Source organism: Lipotes vexillifer, unplaced genomic scaffold, assembly GCF_000442215.2.
Source record: "Lipotes vexillifer unplaced genomic scaffold, Lipotes_vexillifer_v1.1 scaffold236, whole genome shotgun sequence".
NCBI lineage: Eukaryota > Metazoa > Chordata > Mammalia > Artiodactyla > Lipotidae > Lipotes > Lipotes vexillifer.
Genome location: NW_006773295.1, coordinates 1,458,363 through 1,473,885, shown reverse-complemented (window position 1 = coordinate 1,473,885; position 15,523 = coordinate 1,458,363). Strand labels below are relative to the sequence as shown.

The following is a 15,523-nucleotide window of genomic DNA, read 5'->3' as shown; positions in this document are numbered from 1 at the left end:
TTTCTTGGGTGCAAAATGTATGGGAAAACCCCCAAATCCAGGAAGCGAGAGAAATAACTTTCATGCAATTTTTTTTTACAGAATTTATTCCACTGCAGTATTTTTTTTAAGGCTTTTTTTTTGATGTGGACCATTTTAAAAATCTTTATTGAATTTGTTACAATATTGCTTCTGTTTTATGGTTTTGGTTTTTTTGGCCGCAAGGTATTTGACACCTTAGCTCCCTGACCACGGATCGAACCCACAGCCCCTGCACTGGAAGGTGAAGTCTTAACCACTGGACCACCAGGGAAGTCCCTCACCGCGATATTTTTAAAAATCAAATTTATGCAAAAACAAAATCTATGATCGACAAGGTATCACCGTTATAAATAAAAACAGCCAGCCATTTCTCTCCCGACCTGCGTTGCTGTGTGATGCGGACGATCATTTAGGAGGGTTGACAGCGGTTGCAGACGGGCTTTATATACAGTCATGTGTTTCGATCACGGAGCTTTCATTAACTTTTCCCACTGGGTTCGAGACCAGGGAGGATGTTTTGCTAAGTGTACGGGGGTGAACACATTTTTCCTTTTGCTTCCAGCTCCCACATGGCTACGTAAGGTACAGCAGAGGAGCGAAAGTTTCAAACTGATCCGTCCCCTGGGCGAGCCCCTCCCCAGCAGGCCTCCTCAGTTCTTCCCAGGTCAGTGGCACAGGACATGCCTGCACCTGCATGTTTCTCAGGGGTGTTTGTTTCTCAGGGATGATTGCTGGTGGAAGGTGTGATGCAGGGGGCGCGGGACCTGGGAACCCAGAGTTACCATCTGGCCTGAGACAGCCCCTCCCAGCAGGGGCTGGTGGGGAGGGGATATGGCTACAGGAAAAGGCCTTGTTTCAGAGATCATCCCATGAGGACGCTGTATCTACTCAAAGAACTTCTCTTGTCCTTTGCAGATGTTTCACTACGGTGGGGAGTGTGGGACTGTTGTTTTATTATGTACATCCTGCTTCTTCCAGGAAGATGCTAAGGTGTGGGCAGGACTTAGTCACTTGATGGATTTGCTGTGAGCTCTTGGAACATAACCCTCCCCGGTCCAGCCTGAGTGCCTGCCCGACAGTGAACCGCCTTTAGCCTGTTCTGTAATGTTCTCAGTTCTGTTCACACAGGCCGAGTGCCCACCATGCACCAGACCTGGCGCCAACTGCTGGCCGGGGCCACTGCCTGGAGGGTTTTCACTTTCACTGATGGTCACCTGCACCTCAGCCACTTTGCCCAAGTCCAGGAATGAAAGGACCCAGAAGGGACGAGATAATGATGTTCCTCCAGCAAAATGAGCAGGTAAGGTGGTTAAGAACGAAAGCAAAGCTAGCACAAAACTCATCATTTTAATGTTTCCTAACTGCTGGCAAGGATGGCTGGAGGGACCAGACTTCCGAGCTTCAGGCTAATAAATGATGGCTGGATGGAGTTCACTGGGCGTTTCCGCCCTGACAGTTAGTGAGAGCCTGCCCTTCCCAAGTTGTTTCCTGCAATTAGTGGCGTGGAGTCTTCAGGTTCTCAGGGCTGCCTCCTCGCCCTTCATAAATATCCCCCTTCCCAAGGACACAGCTGGCACTGGCAGGGTCACTTCATAGCGGGAGGGAGCAGCAGTGACAACTGAAATAAAATACAGCTGTGGCCCGGATCTCAGAGGCATAAACCAGCCAAGTGCAACATCAGAGAAGTCGGTCTGGTCTGCGTCAGCCTTGCTGCAAACGTAAGAGCTTACAGTCTGAAGCTGAACGCAGTTCACCTCTGACCCTGGATGCCACCTGCCCGGGCAGGACATGCCCTCATTAAAGTGGTGGTGTTCCTCTCCCCGGGATGGAGGAAGGCTCCCCTTTAGAGAAGTTTCTCCGGGCTGCACCCTCGCCACACATGCACTTCAGCCCAAGTGTTTCCGAGGCCTCACCTGTCAATCTGCAGCCGTCCTTCCCCCTTGATGAGTGGCTCAGAGGTGACTAAACTCCAAATCCTGTCTGCCTTCCTCTTTATAAATGTGACATTTTAAAGCCCCTTTGGCACAGGTAAATCACAATTACATTTCCAAGGGCCTCTGGTAGCATTCCAAATGAGCTGCCAGTGCAGGGCATCTGTCTCTCTCTCTCTCTCTCTCACACACACCAACACACGCCACCCCCACCCCCCACGCACACACCCTCAAGCCTTCCCCACTTTTATTCTGTTTTGGAAGGCTGAGGAGAGCCCAGGGGAGGGGGGCAGAATTCTCCACCGGCCTCAGCTCCTGAAGGAAGTGGGGGGCCCTGAGAGGAAGCGGAGTCTGGACAAAAGACCAGCTTCTGGCCCCTCTGGGTGAGATCTTCAGGAATCAGGACACGAGGGCAAAGTCTTCCTTTCCCGTTGTCACTGTGGAGGAGTCTGCAAAGCTCCCTTTTTCCATTATTTCCAAGCGCCTCAGGCATGGACCGACAAGTCATTTTTCTTGTATATTTTTTCTGGATTCCCCTCCTTCATGGCTGTGTATCTGGCTAACGTGAAGAGATAGTCACTGAGTCTGGAGGGGCAGAAGAAGGCAAATGGAATGATCTGAAATGAGAGATCAATGCTAACAGGGTCCTCCCTATATTAGCCTTCTAGGAGGAAGTATCAGTCACGTGCCCCAGGAGCATCGGGTGGGACAGCGGGTGCTCAGCCAACCTGGGCTTGATGGATGGCACTCCAGGCCAGCTTCCTGAGAGCCCAGTGCCCGACTCTGGCGCCAGGGCTGGGGTGGTTCCTGCAGGATGAGGCCACTACCCTGTCTGACCTCACAGGGCTGGTGACTTTGGGCCACTCCCTGGTTTCTGCACCTTCCAGTGAACAGGACTGGTGCCTCCCAAACTGGGGTGTGCACACAAGTCAACCGGGGATCCTGGTGACATGCAGATCAGATTCTGATTTGGGAGGACTGGCTAGGCCAGGCCCAGGATTTGGCAGGTCTAAACTGTGCCCAGGTGATTCTGGTGCTGCTGGTCTACTCTGAGTAGAGGGAGCCTACAGCAGGCTTCTCAACCTCGGCACTAGTGACATTCAGGATCATTCCTTGTGGCTGGGTGATTCTTCGTGGCAGGAAGAGGGAGCTGTTGTGTGCATCGTAGGACATTGGGCAGCACCCCGGCCCCCACCCACTTGTCTCCAGACATTGCCAGACATCCCAGTTGAGAAGCACTGGCCTGGAATGTTCTAGTGGGCTAGACCCTAGTGCCCCTTTCCCTTCTTTCTTTGATCCAGCGGTGATGGGGCCTCTGGGCAGGGCTGGGTGGGGAGGGAAACAGGAGAGGAAACAGCGCGCCTGCCCCTAAGGGGCTGGCAGTTCGTTTGTGAAGCTGCCCTGTGCTCTCCCTTGTTTCCACGCCGCACTGACCCCACCCTCCTCTTCTCTCCCTGCCCCAACCCTACCCCCTGAGGCCAGCTCCATGCCAGGTCCTGCTGGAACCGTCCCTGACCCATGCCCCCTCCTGGAACCATGCCCCCCTCCTCCTGATGCCTCACTGTCTCTCTGGGAGTGGGGAGGGGGACTGGGCAGTGGAAGAGACTCTGCCCTGGGTGATCCCCCCCGCCGCAGAGCTGTCATATGCTGGTTCCTCATCTGCACGGTGATGCCTTCCTTGCTAAGAAGCGAACTGGCTCGGCCCACACAACCTACACGGCTGGAAGCCTCCCCAGGATCATTACTGTGACATGAACAGAACAGTACTCACTCCCCTCAGGCCCACTCCCCTCCCAGGAGGAAAGGAAGCTGGTCAGGACCATCAAAGCCCAGGCCATGTCCTGGGGGAGGAGTGACCACATTACGGGGCCAGACCGTGGCTGTGAGGTCACTTTCGGGACCCCAGGCAGCTCCTGGGGTCCCTCAGCTCTCAGCCCTGGCCTGGCCCATGCTGGAGCCACACGAGCCAGGGCTGGAGCCACGAAGTGCCTACTTTTTCAGAAAGACCCTCCAGATCCCATCTGAGTACCTGTTTAAGAACTTGGCCACGTTTGCATCCGTCTCACCGGACTGGACAAGAGGCACCACGCTAGAAGGGGAGCAAACACAGCATCACACTACGTTACGGGATCAACATGCTTGCGGGCAGGAGCTGCGTCCTGAGTCAGCATTTCACTCCCGATGCAGCCTCGCCAGTCTGTGTGCAGACACGCTAGATGGTGCCGTCTGCTGAGAGCCAGTGAGCTGGCAGCCCCTCCATGCACATAGCCTCTGCTACATAACCCCTGCTGGGAAGTGCTCGCCCCAAACTGAGGCCCCAGGTTTGTGTCTCCAGCCCCAGGGGCTTTGTCACCTGGGCACGGGTTTGGTGTCCTTAGGACCCCCCACCGCCTCTGCTCGGCCATTCCCTGATGTTGGGCCTTTGGGTTGTTTCCAATTTTTTGCTACTATGAGCACTGCTAATGTGGACAGCTTTGTACAAATGACTTTTTTCCTTTTGAAGCTGAAGCTCTTTTGTGACTCAGCATCACTTTAGGAACCACTTGGCCCCAAGGGCCTTTCATGAAAAGTGAAATCTTTATGACATGGGGCTATGGACAGAGCTCAGGTATGGAGCAGACACACCTGGGCTCAAATCCAGACTCTGCCATGGACCACCCAGATGACCCTGGCCACGGTGTCACCTCTGAGCCCCAGCGTCCTGACTCCAGTAGACTGGGGGCTGCCAACACCTCTCTCCCAAGGTTACCACGAGGAATCAATGAAATAATGGATACAAAGTGCCCAGCACGGTCCTGCCGGTTATATAAAGCAGAGCTTTATTCCCATTTCTCTGTAAAGCCGGGTGCCAGCCTGGCCTATGAGTGGTGTAAATGGAGATGTTGCAATTACTCTTTTTTTATTTTTTTTGCGGTACACGGGCCTCTCACTGTTGTGGCCTCTCCCGTTGCGGAGCACAGGCTCCGGACGCGCAGGCTCAGCGGCTATGGCTCACGGGCCCAGCCGCTCTGCGGCATGTGGGATCTTCCCGGACCGGGGCACGAACCCATGTCCCCTGCATCAGCAGGCGGACTCTCAACCACTGTGCCACCAGGGAAGCCCCGCAATTACTCTTTTAAAGTTTCCTTGAAAAGGCAGGCAGGAGCTTCTGGCGGGGGGCGGGGGGGTCCCTCCTCTCCTGACTCTGAGTTGGCAGATTGGGGTAGCAGGTGGCTTGGTCTGGGCCCTTCTCCACCCAGCAGCCAGCATGTCATCTCATGGCCTAAAACCCATCAATGGCTCGCAGGATAAAGGCTCTCAGGATAAATGCAGAGCTCTCGGGGCGCATAAGGCCCTGCCCGGCCTGGCCTCAGCTCAGCCTCTAGCCTTGTCATGCCTCACGCCCCTCACTCTGGACCAGACACTTGGCATCCTTTGTGTGTGTTCCATGCAGACTGCCGCCTCTGCCCTTGCTGTCCCCTCACCCTGGGCACTCTGTCCACTGTGCCCCCAGTAACCCCCATGCCCAGCCCCAGGCTGGGTCACTCTGGTGCCAAGTACCCTCCCTCATAGCTCTTATCATGGTGTGGAGCTTTTCAATCGTTTCTGCTCAGCTGAGACCACCCCCACCATTTAAATTAATCCCAGGACAGGGAGTCTTCACTGAATACGCACCTGAATTTCATACCACGTGAGTGTTATTATGATTACAAATCATCACCTAGAAGCGCTGGGCCTCCCCCTCCCGTTTCCTGGAGCTGCCTGCTTCTGCACAAGCTCTGATGCAGACGTGCTGTTCCGCCCCCCTCCCCCGCCCCCCACCGGCGTCAGGATCACTGTCTCTGCCCAGGCCCCGCTCCCTCGGCCCGCACCCCAGTACCGTCTCTCAGCTCGGCGGCACACGGCCCGACAGAAATGCAGTGCGGAGCTGCTCTTGCCTCCGGACTGAAAGGAGAAAGTGGGTGTTGGCTGGAAGGGCGGTGGGGGGTGGAGGGTGCCCACTGCAGGCAGGGAGCCTGGATGGACGGAGGGACACAGGCCCCGCCCACAACAGGCAGTGTTCTGTCCCCAGGGGCTCTGCCAGGGCACACCCACTGGGTACCCCTCTCCAAAGCAGGGAGGGAGCCGTGACGGTCTGGAGGGGACTTGGGGGCTGGGGGAAAGCTTCTGTCGCTGTTAAAAATTAAAAGGGGGGGTGCTGAATCCCTGCCTGTGTGTTTTGGTCAACACACTGGCCCGCAGCCACCCCCAGGTTGAGGCAGCCCAGTACCTACAGGCAGGATGAAAGCCGTGAGCGGGGGCAGCTGGCTGGAGTATCCGTCGATCCACCGCTCCAGCTCCAGGATGGGCCCTGCCTCGAACGTGGCGTGTTCTGCGGAGCCAAGGAGAAGGGCGTGGCCGTGAGGCCACCGCCCCAGGATCACAAGGAGCCCGCCCCGCCCCTTCCGCCCGGGTGCCCGCCAACCATCCCCCTGGCTCAGAGCGACCCTCCGTCTCAGGCTGCACAGGCCAGGTTGACAGGGGTCCCAGGCGACACCCAGGACAGAGTCATTCCCCCCGCCCACGGGCCCAGGCCCCCCGGGGCCCTCTGAGCACACACAGTGGGTTCAGGGAGAGAATTACTTAAGTGAGCCTCCCTGGCTGAGGAGCGCGGTGTTGCCAGCGCAGAGCCGACGTCCTGCAAGGAGCACTGGATCTGGGGAGGAATGGGAGGCGTGGGTGAAGACCCTGTCACGCGGGCCAAGTGGGGTCTCGTGCGTCCACGTGCAGGGGCACGCCTGGCGGGAGCTGTCAGACCTCTAAGGAGCCGGCATTTAAAAAGGCTAATCAGGGGCTTCCCTGGTGGTGCAGTGGTTGAGCGTCCGCCTGCAGATGCAGGGGACACAGGTTCGTGCCCCGGTCCAGGAAGATCCCACATGCCGCGGAGCGGCTGGGCCCGTGAGCCATGGCCGCTGAGCCTGCGCGTCTGGAGCCTGTGCCTCGCAACAGGAGAAGCCACAACGGTGAGAGGCCCGCATAGCGAAAAATAAAAAATTGTAAAAAATAAAAAAAAATATAAAGGCTAATCAGCAAACTCTGTCTGCAGCACAGCACGTCTGCCCTGTTGGGAGGGGCCCTGGCTCCCTTGGAACGCCTGGGTGACGCAGACGGGGAGTGCCAAGCGCCCAGGGATAGTCCGGAGTCTTCTCAACCCCACCCTCCTCTCCCATGTGCCGGGCCCTTCGAGGTCTTTTTCTTTTCTCTAAACTGACGGCCTTGGTTTTCTAACCTATAACACTTGGGTGGAGAGACCCAAATTGACAGTGCTTTTTAAACTATACAGGACAGGGCTGTGCCCTCTGATGAGACAGCCACCGTGGCAGTGTGCTGGGAGCAGGACACAGTCGGTGAGAGTAGACGGTGCCCAGCCGGGAGTGGACTGGAACGCTGTTGAGCCACCGAGCAGCAGACTCTGGGTACGTTCCTTGACCTCGTGGTGTCTCTGTGGCTTCCGATGGAAAGGGGCATCACAGTACTACCCCGCCACCGCCGGCCACCTGCAGCGTTTACCCCGGGGGCTGGAGAGAGGTGGCCCCAGTCTGGGAATCCGATCCCAGCCCCGCTGATTCCTGGCTGTGCGGCCTTGGGCTGAGCCTCAGTTTTGTCCTCTGTAAAACGTGAAGGCTGGCCTCCAACTCATGGGCTTCTGCAGGGAGAGCCGGGAACAGGCTGCCTGGCCTGCCATAGGCCCGGAGCAGCCCCCGGGGGCCAGGCGGGGCACCCAGCTGAACAAGTCACAGTCTACGCCCTGGGGGCGCCCAGGCCACACTCCTGGTGATGCTTGCCTTTAGAGGCAGAAGCACAGGAGCTGCGGAAGCCTGGGAGAGGCACCAGCTGGAGGCAGGGGTGGCCAGGGAAGGCCCCGGAGGAGGTGATGTTGAAACTGTTACCCAAAGGACGTGGTCTAAAGCAAGGGAGGGGCTCATCACGCCACTGACCCCTCTTCCCTCTGCAAATCCCGCTCAGAGGTGAGCACGGCAGACAGAAACGACCACTGTAGACGCCAGCAATTCCTCATTATGAGGCTGAAGACCAGTCTCCCTCATACAGGAGGTGCCTCATTCATAGAATGTTCCAGCAGTTTAGGCCTCCCATCTTTCTGCAGCCCCTCACTACCCTGTGTCTGCTCCCAGGGGCCCCAGTGGGTTCCAGCCTGGCCTGGAGGACTGAAGCAGGCCGAGGGCTGACCCTCCAGGAAGCAGCTGACTCAGGTCAGCACGCAGACTAAAACCCCAGGTACATTCTCCATGTTCTGGGGGTGGTGGCCCTGCCTCTATTTCTGAAGTCCTCTCTGTGGGCCAGAGCCCCCGCTGCCTCTTAAGGAACAGAACAGTAATTCTAAGAACCCTACCATCCCCACTGCTGAGGGCTAACCACAGCTGGGCCTTTCAAGTCTCTCAACCTCAGGGCCACTGACACTTTGGCCCAGGTCATCCTGTCACGGGGGCTGTCCTGTGCTTTGTAGGACGTTTAGCTGCATCCCTGCCTCTACGCACTAGATCCCAGTAGCACCTCCACCTCCAGTGTGACAACTTAAAACATTTAAGTTGCCCAGACAACTTAAAACATCTCCAGACATTGCCCTGTGTCCCCTGAGGGGCAGAACTGCCCTGGGCTGAGACCGCTGCCCTTCACATTTCCCTCTCTGAGGGCAAACCTCACCACTCGCCTGTGAGGGAGGGTTATCTCTGGGTGTCCCCATCTTACAGATGAATAAACTGAGGCTCACAGAGGGTAAGTGGACTAGTCCCAGGTGACGCAGAAAGGAAGTGATGGTCAGTTGGCAAATCCAGTTATGGCCACCAGGCCTCGGGGTTGGAAACTCCCAGCTCAGGATGAGATAATGTTACTCACTTTCTGAAGCTCTTCCACAAACGGGTGGCCCTTTTCTGCAATTAATTCCATAGCAAACCTGTGAGGAAGAAGGAAGAATTTGCCTCGAATATAACATCCCCAGGCCCTGTCTTGCTGGAAGGCAATACATTCTCAGGGGATTGGCCATTTTGCTAATTAAGCTATCCCAGGAAGGCCGTTATTTTCTTGCTGACATTGAGAACATCGTAACCTTCCATGTGGTTGCGGTATTTGTTTTTCGCCGTTCATCCAGCCAACAACTCCTCTTTCAGCGCCTACTCTGGCCAGGTCCAGGTGATTCAGTATGAACAGAGGTGACACAGGCCCCGTTAGGCAGGACAGGGAGATGTGAATCAGATGTCACACGACTGACAGTGAAGTTGCAAACTGAGGTCAGTGCTCTGAAGGAAAGGGTTAGAGTCCTGGGATATTTGGCCTTGATTAGGGTTCAGGGAGGGCTTCCTGGAGGAAGCGATGCTGGAGGTGGGACTCTGAAGGCTGAGTAGGAGTTCACTGGTAAGGCTGGGTGGGGCAGGAAAATCAAAGTGCCCCCGATGCAGGTCAGGATTGTGGCCCTGGCCTCCCTCAGAACACTGCACCCTCTTCTGTACCAGTCAGGGTCCTGGCCGGACAGTGGTGTGTTTGAAGGGTTCCTGGAGAAAAGCTTCACAAAGGGACTACTGACAGAGTGGGAAGGCTTATGGGAACTGCGGACGGATGGCAGAGATGAGCAAAAGCAAGAGCCTGAAGGGGCAAGGGAGGGTCAAAGGCGCTACCAACCCTGGAGAGAGCTGCATTCTGGGCAGAGGCCACCGCCAGGAGCTGGGCAGCTGGGAGAAAGCAGTGGAGAGCCCCACAACTGCCAGAGCCGCACAGGGCTGGGGGCGGGGTCACACATACCCCTACCCCTCTCACCCTTGTCTGATCTCCTGCTGGTGCTGCCCATTGGTTGGACCAACTCTAAAGTCAGAGAACAAGGGAATCGGGGTGAGACCATCTCCAGGCCAGCCTCCCAGGCACAGGAGAATGGCTTTGAAAGGGCAAAAGAAGAACTACTGTGCATCTTCTAGCCCATCTTACAATCAGAACTAAATAAGCACACACGTAAGCTGTCCCGCGTTGGTCTTCCCCTCTGGATGGTGAGGCAGGGGTGTACGCCTCAGGCCTGGCACATTGGAGATGCTCGGGAGTATCTGCTCACTGAGGATGTTCCCACGACAGAGGCCAGCGGGAGGCCCCTCCCCATGCTCGCTCCATCCCCGCTCCCACCACTTGTGGCTGCCCCTCCAGCGTCTGTCTGCTCCACCCCACCCGCTGCACCGCACCCCGCAGACCACAGGCTCCATGAAGGCAGGGCTGAGGCTCCCCACACAGCAGAGCCTGGCACACGCAGATGCTCCGCCAACATCTGAGGACGGAAGAATCCACAACTGAGCTGTGGCCAGTCCCCTGCACCACATCACCTGAGGGATGATGGCCTGCTGATTTGCTAATTCTAAACAGCCGATGCTAGAACCCGCCTTCCCGCCCCTCTGCCCACTTCATCTTGTGTGCACTTCCCCCTCGCCACACCCTTCCCACACACACCAAGGGGTCTGCCCTCTCTCCTCTGCTGGCAGACTAGCTACATTATCTTTCCTGAGAACCTCATTTAGGCCCATCACTGAGAAATGGCCACCATGAACAGGTAAGTTTTAATAATTATGATGATAATAATAGCTAGCATTATGATTGGTGCTAGGTACTGTCCTAAGGGGGAAACATGGAGTTCTCTCATTACATCCTCACAAGAACCCAATGAGATTGGATACTATTACTAGGATCATTTGACAGAATAGGAAACTGAGGCTCAGAGAGCCCAGGTGATTTGCCTGAAGTCACACAGCCAGTCAGCAGTGGGAGAGAATTTGAACCCAGGTCTGTCTGATTACCATGATCTTCACCCACAGGGCCGAGTCAGAACTTGTGAACTAGTACTTATAATAACTGCAGCTCATGCTGCCAACAGCTTGCTGAGCATGGTGGCCTGAACTTTGTTCTCAAATATTTGCGGCCCCTCCCACCCCTGCTGCTGTCACATGTGTCCACGTCCCTGGCTCTGGCCAATGAAATGTGAGCAGAGGTGGCGTGTCACTTCGTGGAAGCTTTAAGAGCCAGCGTGGGCATCACCGTGATCTCTCTTCCCTCTGCCACAATTACTGGTGTTGTTCTAGACAGAGGCTGTCCCACCAGCCCGGGTCCCAGAGTGAAGGCCAAGCAGGGAAGAAACATACCCAACCCACGATGGGCTTGAAGTGCGAGTATGAAATACGCCTTTGGTGGTTTAAGCCACGAAACGTGGGGGTTGTTTGTTACAGCAGCACGGCCCGGCTGAACCTGACTACTTCCCCAGTCCACCTTCTAAACTCTGGCTGTGTATATCCTTGTTTAAAAAATAAGCCTCCCGAAAGGGATCATGTCTGATGCCCTGTGTACTGTGCTCGACTCACCTGTCACTTAGCACATGCACCTCAATGGCACACACATACGAGCACAGTGAGGGAGCAGGGATGGAGGGGCAAGGCAGCATCACGCAGTGAGGGACGGAAGCCACAGGCCAAGGAAGGTTCATCAAGGGCTGGCAGCCTCTGGGACTGGCGGGCACTCTGGAGAGCTGCACATCAGTCATGCCCTCTAACAACCAACTCAAGCCCGACCTCAAGGCCAATCCCGTCCCCCTTACCCAATGGCTGAACTTAATTCATCTGTAGTTCCCACGGCTTCAAACACCTGGTCATCTTTCGGTCTCCTTTCTCCAGTGAAGGTGCTGGAAAACCCTGTGAAAATGTTTTGCTGCCCAAATTAAAGAGGTTTTTTTCCTGATATGCTCTTTTAAAGCATTTTTCCACTTGAAGGATAACATACACAGAAAAGTGCTCGAATCATAAGCATACAAGTTGATGAACTGTTACTAACTGAAATAGACCTCTGTGATCAGCATCCAGATCAAGAAATAAAATATGAGCCTCACCCTAGAAGCCCCCGTGTCCCCGCTTTCAGTCACTGCCCCCCTCCCCAGGGGTAACCACTGTCCTCACTTCTTTCCTGATATACTTTATTTATTTATTTATTTATTTTTGGCTGCGCTGCTTGGCTTGTGGGATTTTAGCTCCCCGACCAGGGACTGAACCCAGGTCCTTGGCAGTGAGAGCATGCAGTCCTAACCACTGGACCGCCAGGGAATTCCATCCCTGGAGTCTTTGGCTGGAGGGCATCAACACTGTCATCCCTTTGCATCTTTTCTTTTCTTATTGTGGTAACATAAACATAATGAAAAATTGGCCATTTTAACCATTTTTAAGTGTACAATGGCGTTAAGTACATCTATGAATGTTTTTAATCTTCTTACTACATAAATATACCCCCAAAGCAATAAATACTGGTAATCTGCGTGTTTTTTTTCTTTGGGGGGCGGGCCATGCCACGCAGCATGCAGGATCTTAGTTCCCCAACCAGGGATCAAACCCGCGCCCCCTGCAGTGGAAGTGCCAAGTTCTAACCACTGGACCACCAGGGAAGTCCATGCGTGGTTTAAAACTTTAGAAAATGGTATCTTACTGATATGTTCTTCTGCATCTTTTTTTTCTGTACATTATGTTCTGGCATTTTTGTAAATTATCAAAGCAATATATGCTCATTACAAAATAAATAATAGAATAAAAGTATGTACAGGAAACAATGAAAGCCCGTCTATTCATTCCCCTCTCCCACAGTTCAATCTCTCTCCCAGGTAACAGTCCAAGGTATAACCTTTCACAATGTTCTATGCACACCTGAACACACACATAAATACACACACACACTTTTATCAAATGGATTCCAACTATTTGGATTGTTCTGCAACTTGCTTTTATCATTTAATATATCTTGGGCATCTTTCATTTCACATCACATTTGGGTGATGCCTATTGAGATCTGTCACATACTTTTAATGTCTGTAAAGAATTTGGAAGAACTTTAAAAAAAATATTTTAAAGCTATTATTTAATTCTCATTCCAGAATTTTCCATCAATTTCTAGTGCCGTGTGGCATACAGGATCTTAGTTCCCTGACCAAGGATCGAACCCATGCCCCATGCAGTAGAAGCGTGGAGTCTTAACCACTGGACTGCCAGGGAAGTCCTAGAATTTGGAAGAACTTTAAGATGGAATCTGCCATGTCTTTCTTTGCATTTTTCACCTGTCCCCCCCCTACCTTTGTCTCCTGTTTTGGTGTAGATCTTAGGGAGTTTGGGTGTCTTCGAGGAAGGCTGTGGCCTAAGGAGAAATAAACATCAAGAGATGATGAGTGAGGATGGCGTATATAGTGGGGCACGTCCTTCAGTGGGTCACAGCTTGCTACCCATATCCTCAGAGGCAGCACTTACCCCCTTCTGCTTGGATCTCTTGAAATCTTTCCCCTCCGTTCCTCTTAGTTTTAAGCCCTTTGTGGGCAAGTTCTGTGTCTTGCCACACCCGTATCTGCAGAATAGCTGATGTAGTGCATTGCTCAATGCAGACGCTCTATAAATGTTGGCTGAAAGAATTTATCGATCACTTTCTATAGTCTCTGCACTGTGCTAAGTGAATTACAGGCATTATCTCCCCGAATTATCCCTGGAATCTTCCCAAGCACTACCTATGATGTTATTTCTTTTTTTTTTTTTTTTTTGCGGTATGCGGGCCTCTCACTGTTGTGGCTTCTCCCGTTGCGGAGCACAGGGTCCGGACGCACAGGCCCAGCGGCCATGGCTCACGGGCCCAGCTTCTCCGCGTCACGTGGGATCTTCCCGGCCCGGGGCACGAACCCGCGTCCCCTGCATCGGCAGGCGGACTCTCAACCACTGCGCCACCAGGGAAGCCGGTTCATTTTGTTTTTGAGGAATCTGTAGCTGACGCGATGAGACTCACCCTCCTAGGTCACCACGGGAAGAAACGGTAGGGCTGGGATTCTTGCCCAAGACTATCTTATTCGACACCCCAAAACTGTTACCTCTGCTCTACCAAGCCAGGGACTCTTGGAGGGAAAAATCCCTGGGCCATTACCATACTGTAAAGCTTCAAGTATACTCCGAAATGGAGAATTGCCAAAACAGGGTTCGAAAACTGGCATTTTCAAATAGCAACACCTTTAATAAAGACTTCAACATTAAAATGTGACAGTAGAAGTTTATTCAAAGGTTAAATTACTGGATCTGTGAAATAGATTAATCCATTATTAAGTCAGGTTGTGAGGTCCGGGAACGGGGTGCAAGTTTCAAGGTATATGATGACAGCCATCTTTAGACCGCATTGGTGTATCTCTGTGGCTTAAAGTATAAACTGCTTTGGAGATAGGTTAATATCCGAATTGAGGCCCCTCCTGATTGTGAGGCCAGGCAAGATGACCCTCTTGGCTCACATGGGATATGCCCTGTCCTGATGGATGCTGGGCTTCGTTTGGACTTGTCTTGTGCCAAGAAACCTTGGTCTCTGGCTTCCACGGGGCCCACGTTGCCACGGTGACGTCACGACTAAAGAGGACGTCACCTGGCGATTGCTGCGGTGACCTCCCAGCGGTTTGACGTAACCACGGCGACAACATAACTCAGGGCAGGTGCCTAAGTTACCCTCCCAGCCAGGTACTCACCTGTCCCCGTCTTCCACGCCCTGGGGGCCGCGGCTCTGGAAACGGGGACACAATAGCTTGCGGGCGCCGAGGCACCCGCGCAAGCCAAGGCGACCTCCCAGGCCCCACACAGCCATGCTCCAGGGCTCTGGTAGGGGACTGATCCTGCCAGGCTCCCGTCCAGATCCCGGGGTGACTCCACCTACCTCCGGCCGCGCCACCCATCAGCCGCCATCTTCCATTGGTCCGTGGCTCTCTCCCCAGGGCGGGACACTCGCAGAGACTTGTTTCTCGTTGGTTCACGGAAGGAGCTGGGCGGGGAAACCCGTGAGGACTTAGTTAGCAACAGCTATTGGCCAACTCTCAAGCCAATTGGTAAAGGGGCTCTAGGTTCGCGCGCTCTGATTGGCTGGGCGAAGGAAGAGGCCTCTTCCCCCCGCCGCCCGCGAGCTTGGGGATGGAGTCCCGGAGCGGCTCGAGCTCGGAAGTAGAGGCCCTGTGGCGACAGGTGAGAGGTCGGGGTCCCGGGACAGGGTGGCGCGAAGTCCGAGGCCGAGACCCAGAACGACCCTGGACCGGGCTCCCGGCTTCTCTGGCTTAGTTTCCCCAACTCTGAGAATCCGTCCTGACGAGCCGGCAACCTGGAATCTGACAGACCGGATTTAGAGTTTCGGACAAGCAATAGGTGCCCCCCACTCCGAGCCTGAGTTTCCCCCGCTAAGAAACAGGGATCACTGTAGTACATACTTAGCGCATAGTGTGGTTCTGGTCTCACGCTATTGAGGTAAAGCCTTAAATGGATGGTAGTTTTGCATTATTTATAAAAATCTAAAACGCGCACACGTACGCCCAGCAAGTCACTTTCTAGGACTCTGTCTTGTAGAGATCCTGACTTAAATGTGCAAAAAAAAAAAAAAAGGTATAACAGCTGTTTTCTGCAGCCTGTTTGTAATTGTGAAACGTTAGAAACAGGCTAAATGTCCAGGAAAAGGTTCCTTCCGGTTCATGATTTCATTTAAATTTCTATCTTTTTTTTTTTTTTTTTTTTTTTTTTTTTTTTTTTTTCCCTGCC

The 15,523-nt window shown here is 54.0% G+C and overlaps 1 protein-coding gene across 1 annotated transcript; it reads right to left on the bottom strand.

Annotated features, from left to right (window-relative positions):
• Positions 1-2,437: 2,437 nt before the first annotated feature.
• Positions 2,438-14,647, bottom strand: MMAB (metabolism of cobalamin associated B). The gene is made up of 9 exons (XM_007448250.1): positions 14,473-14,647; positions 13,060-13,121; positions 11,548-11,641; positions 8,826-8,883; positions 6,555-6,627; positions 6,206-6,303; positions 5,812-5,876; positions 3,982-4,041; positions 2,438-2,537 (listed from the first exon to the last, which is right to left on the bottom strand). The coding sequence occupies exons 1-9, from the start codon at positions 14,586-14,588 to the stop codon at positions 2,438-2,440; spliced, it is 726 nt and encodes a 241-aa protein (XP_007448312.1). The 5' UTR covers positions 14,589-14,647.
• Positions 14,648-15,523: the final 876 nt, after the last annotated feature.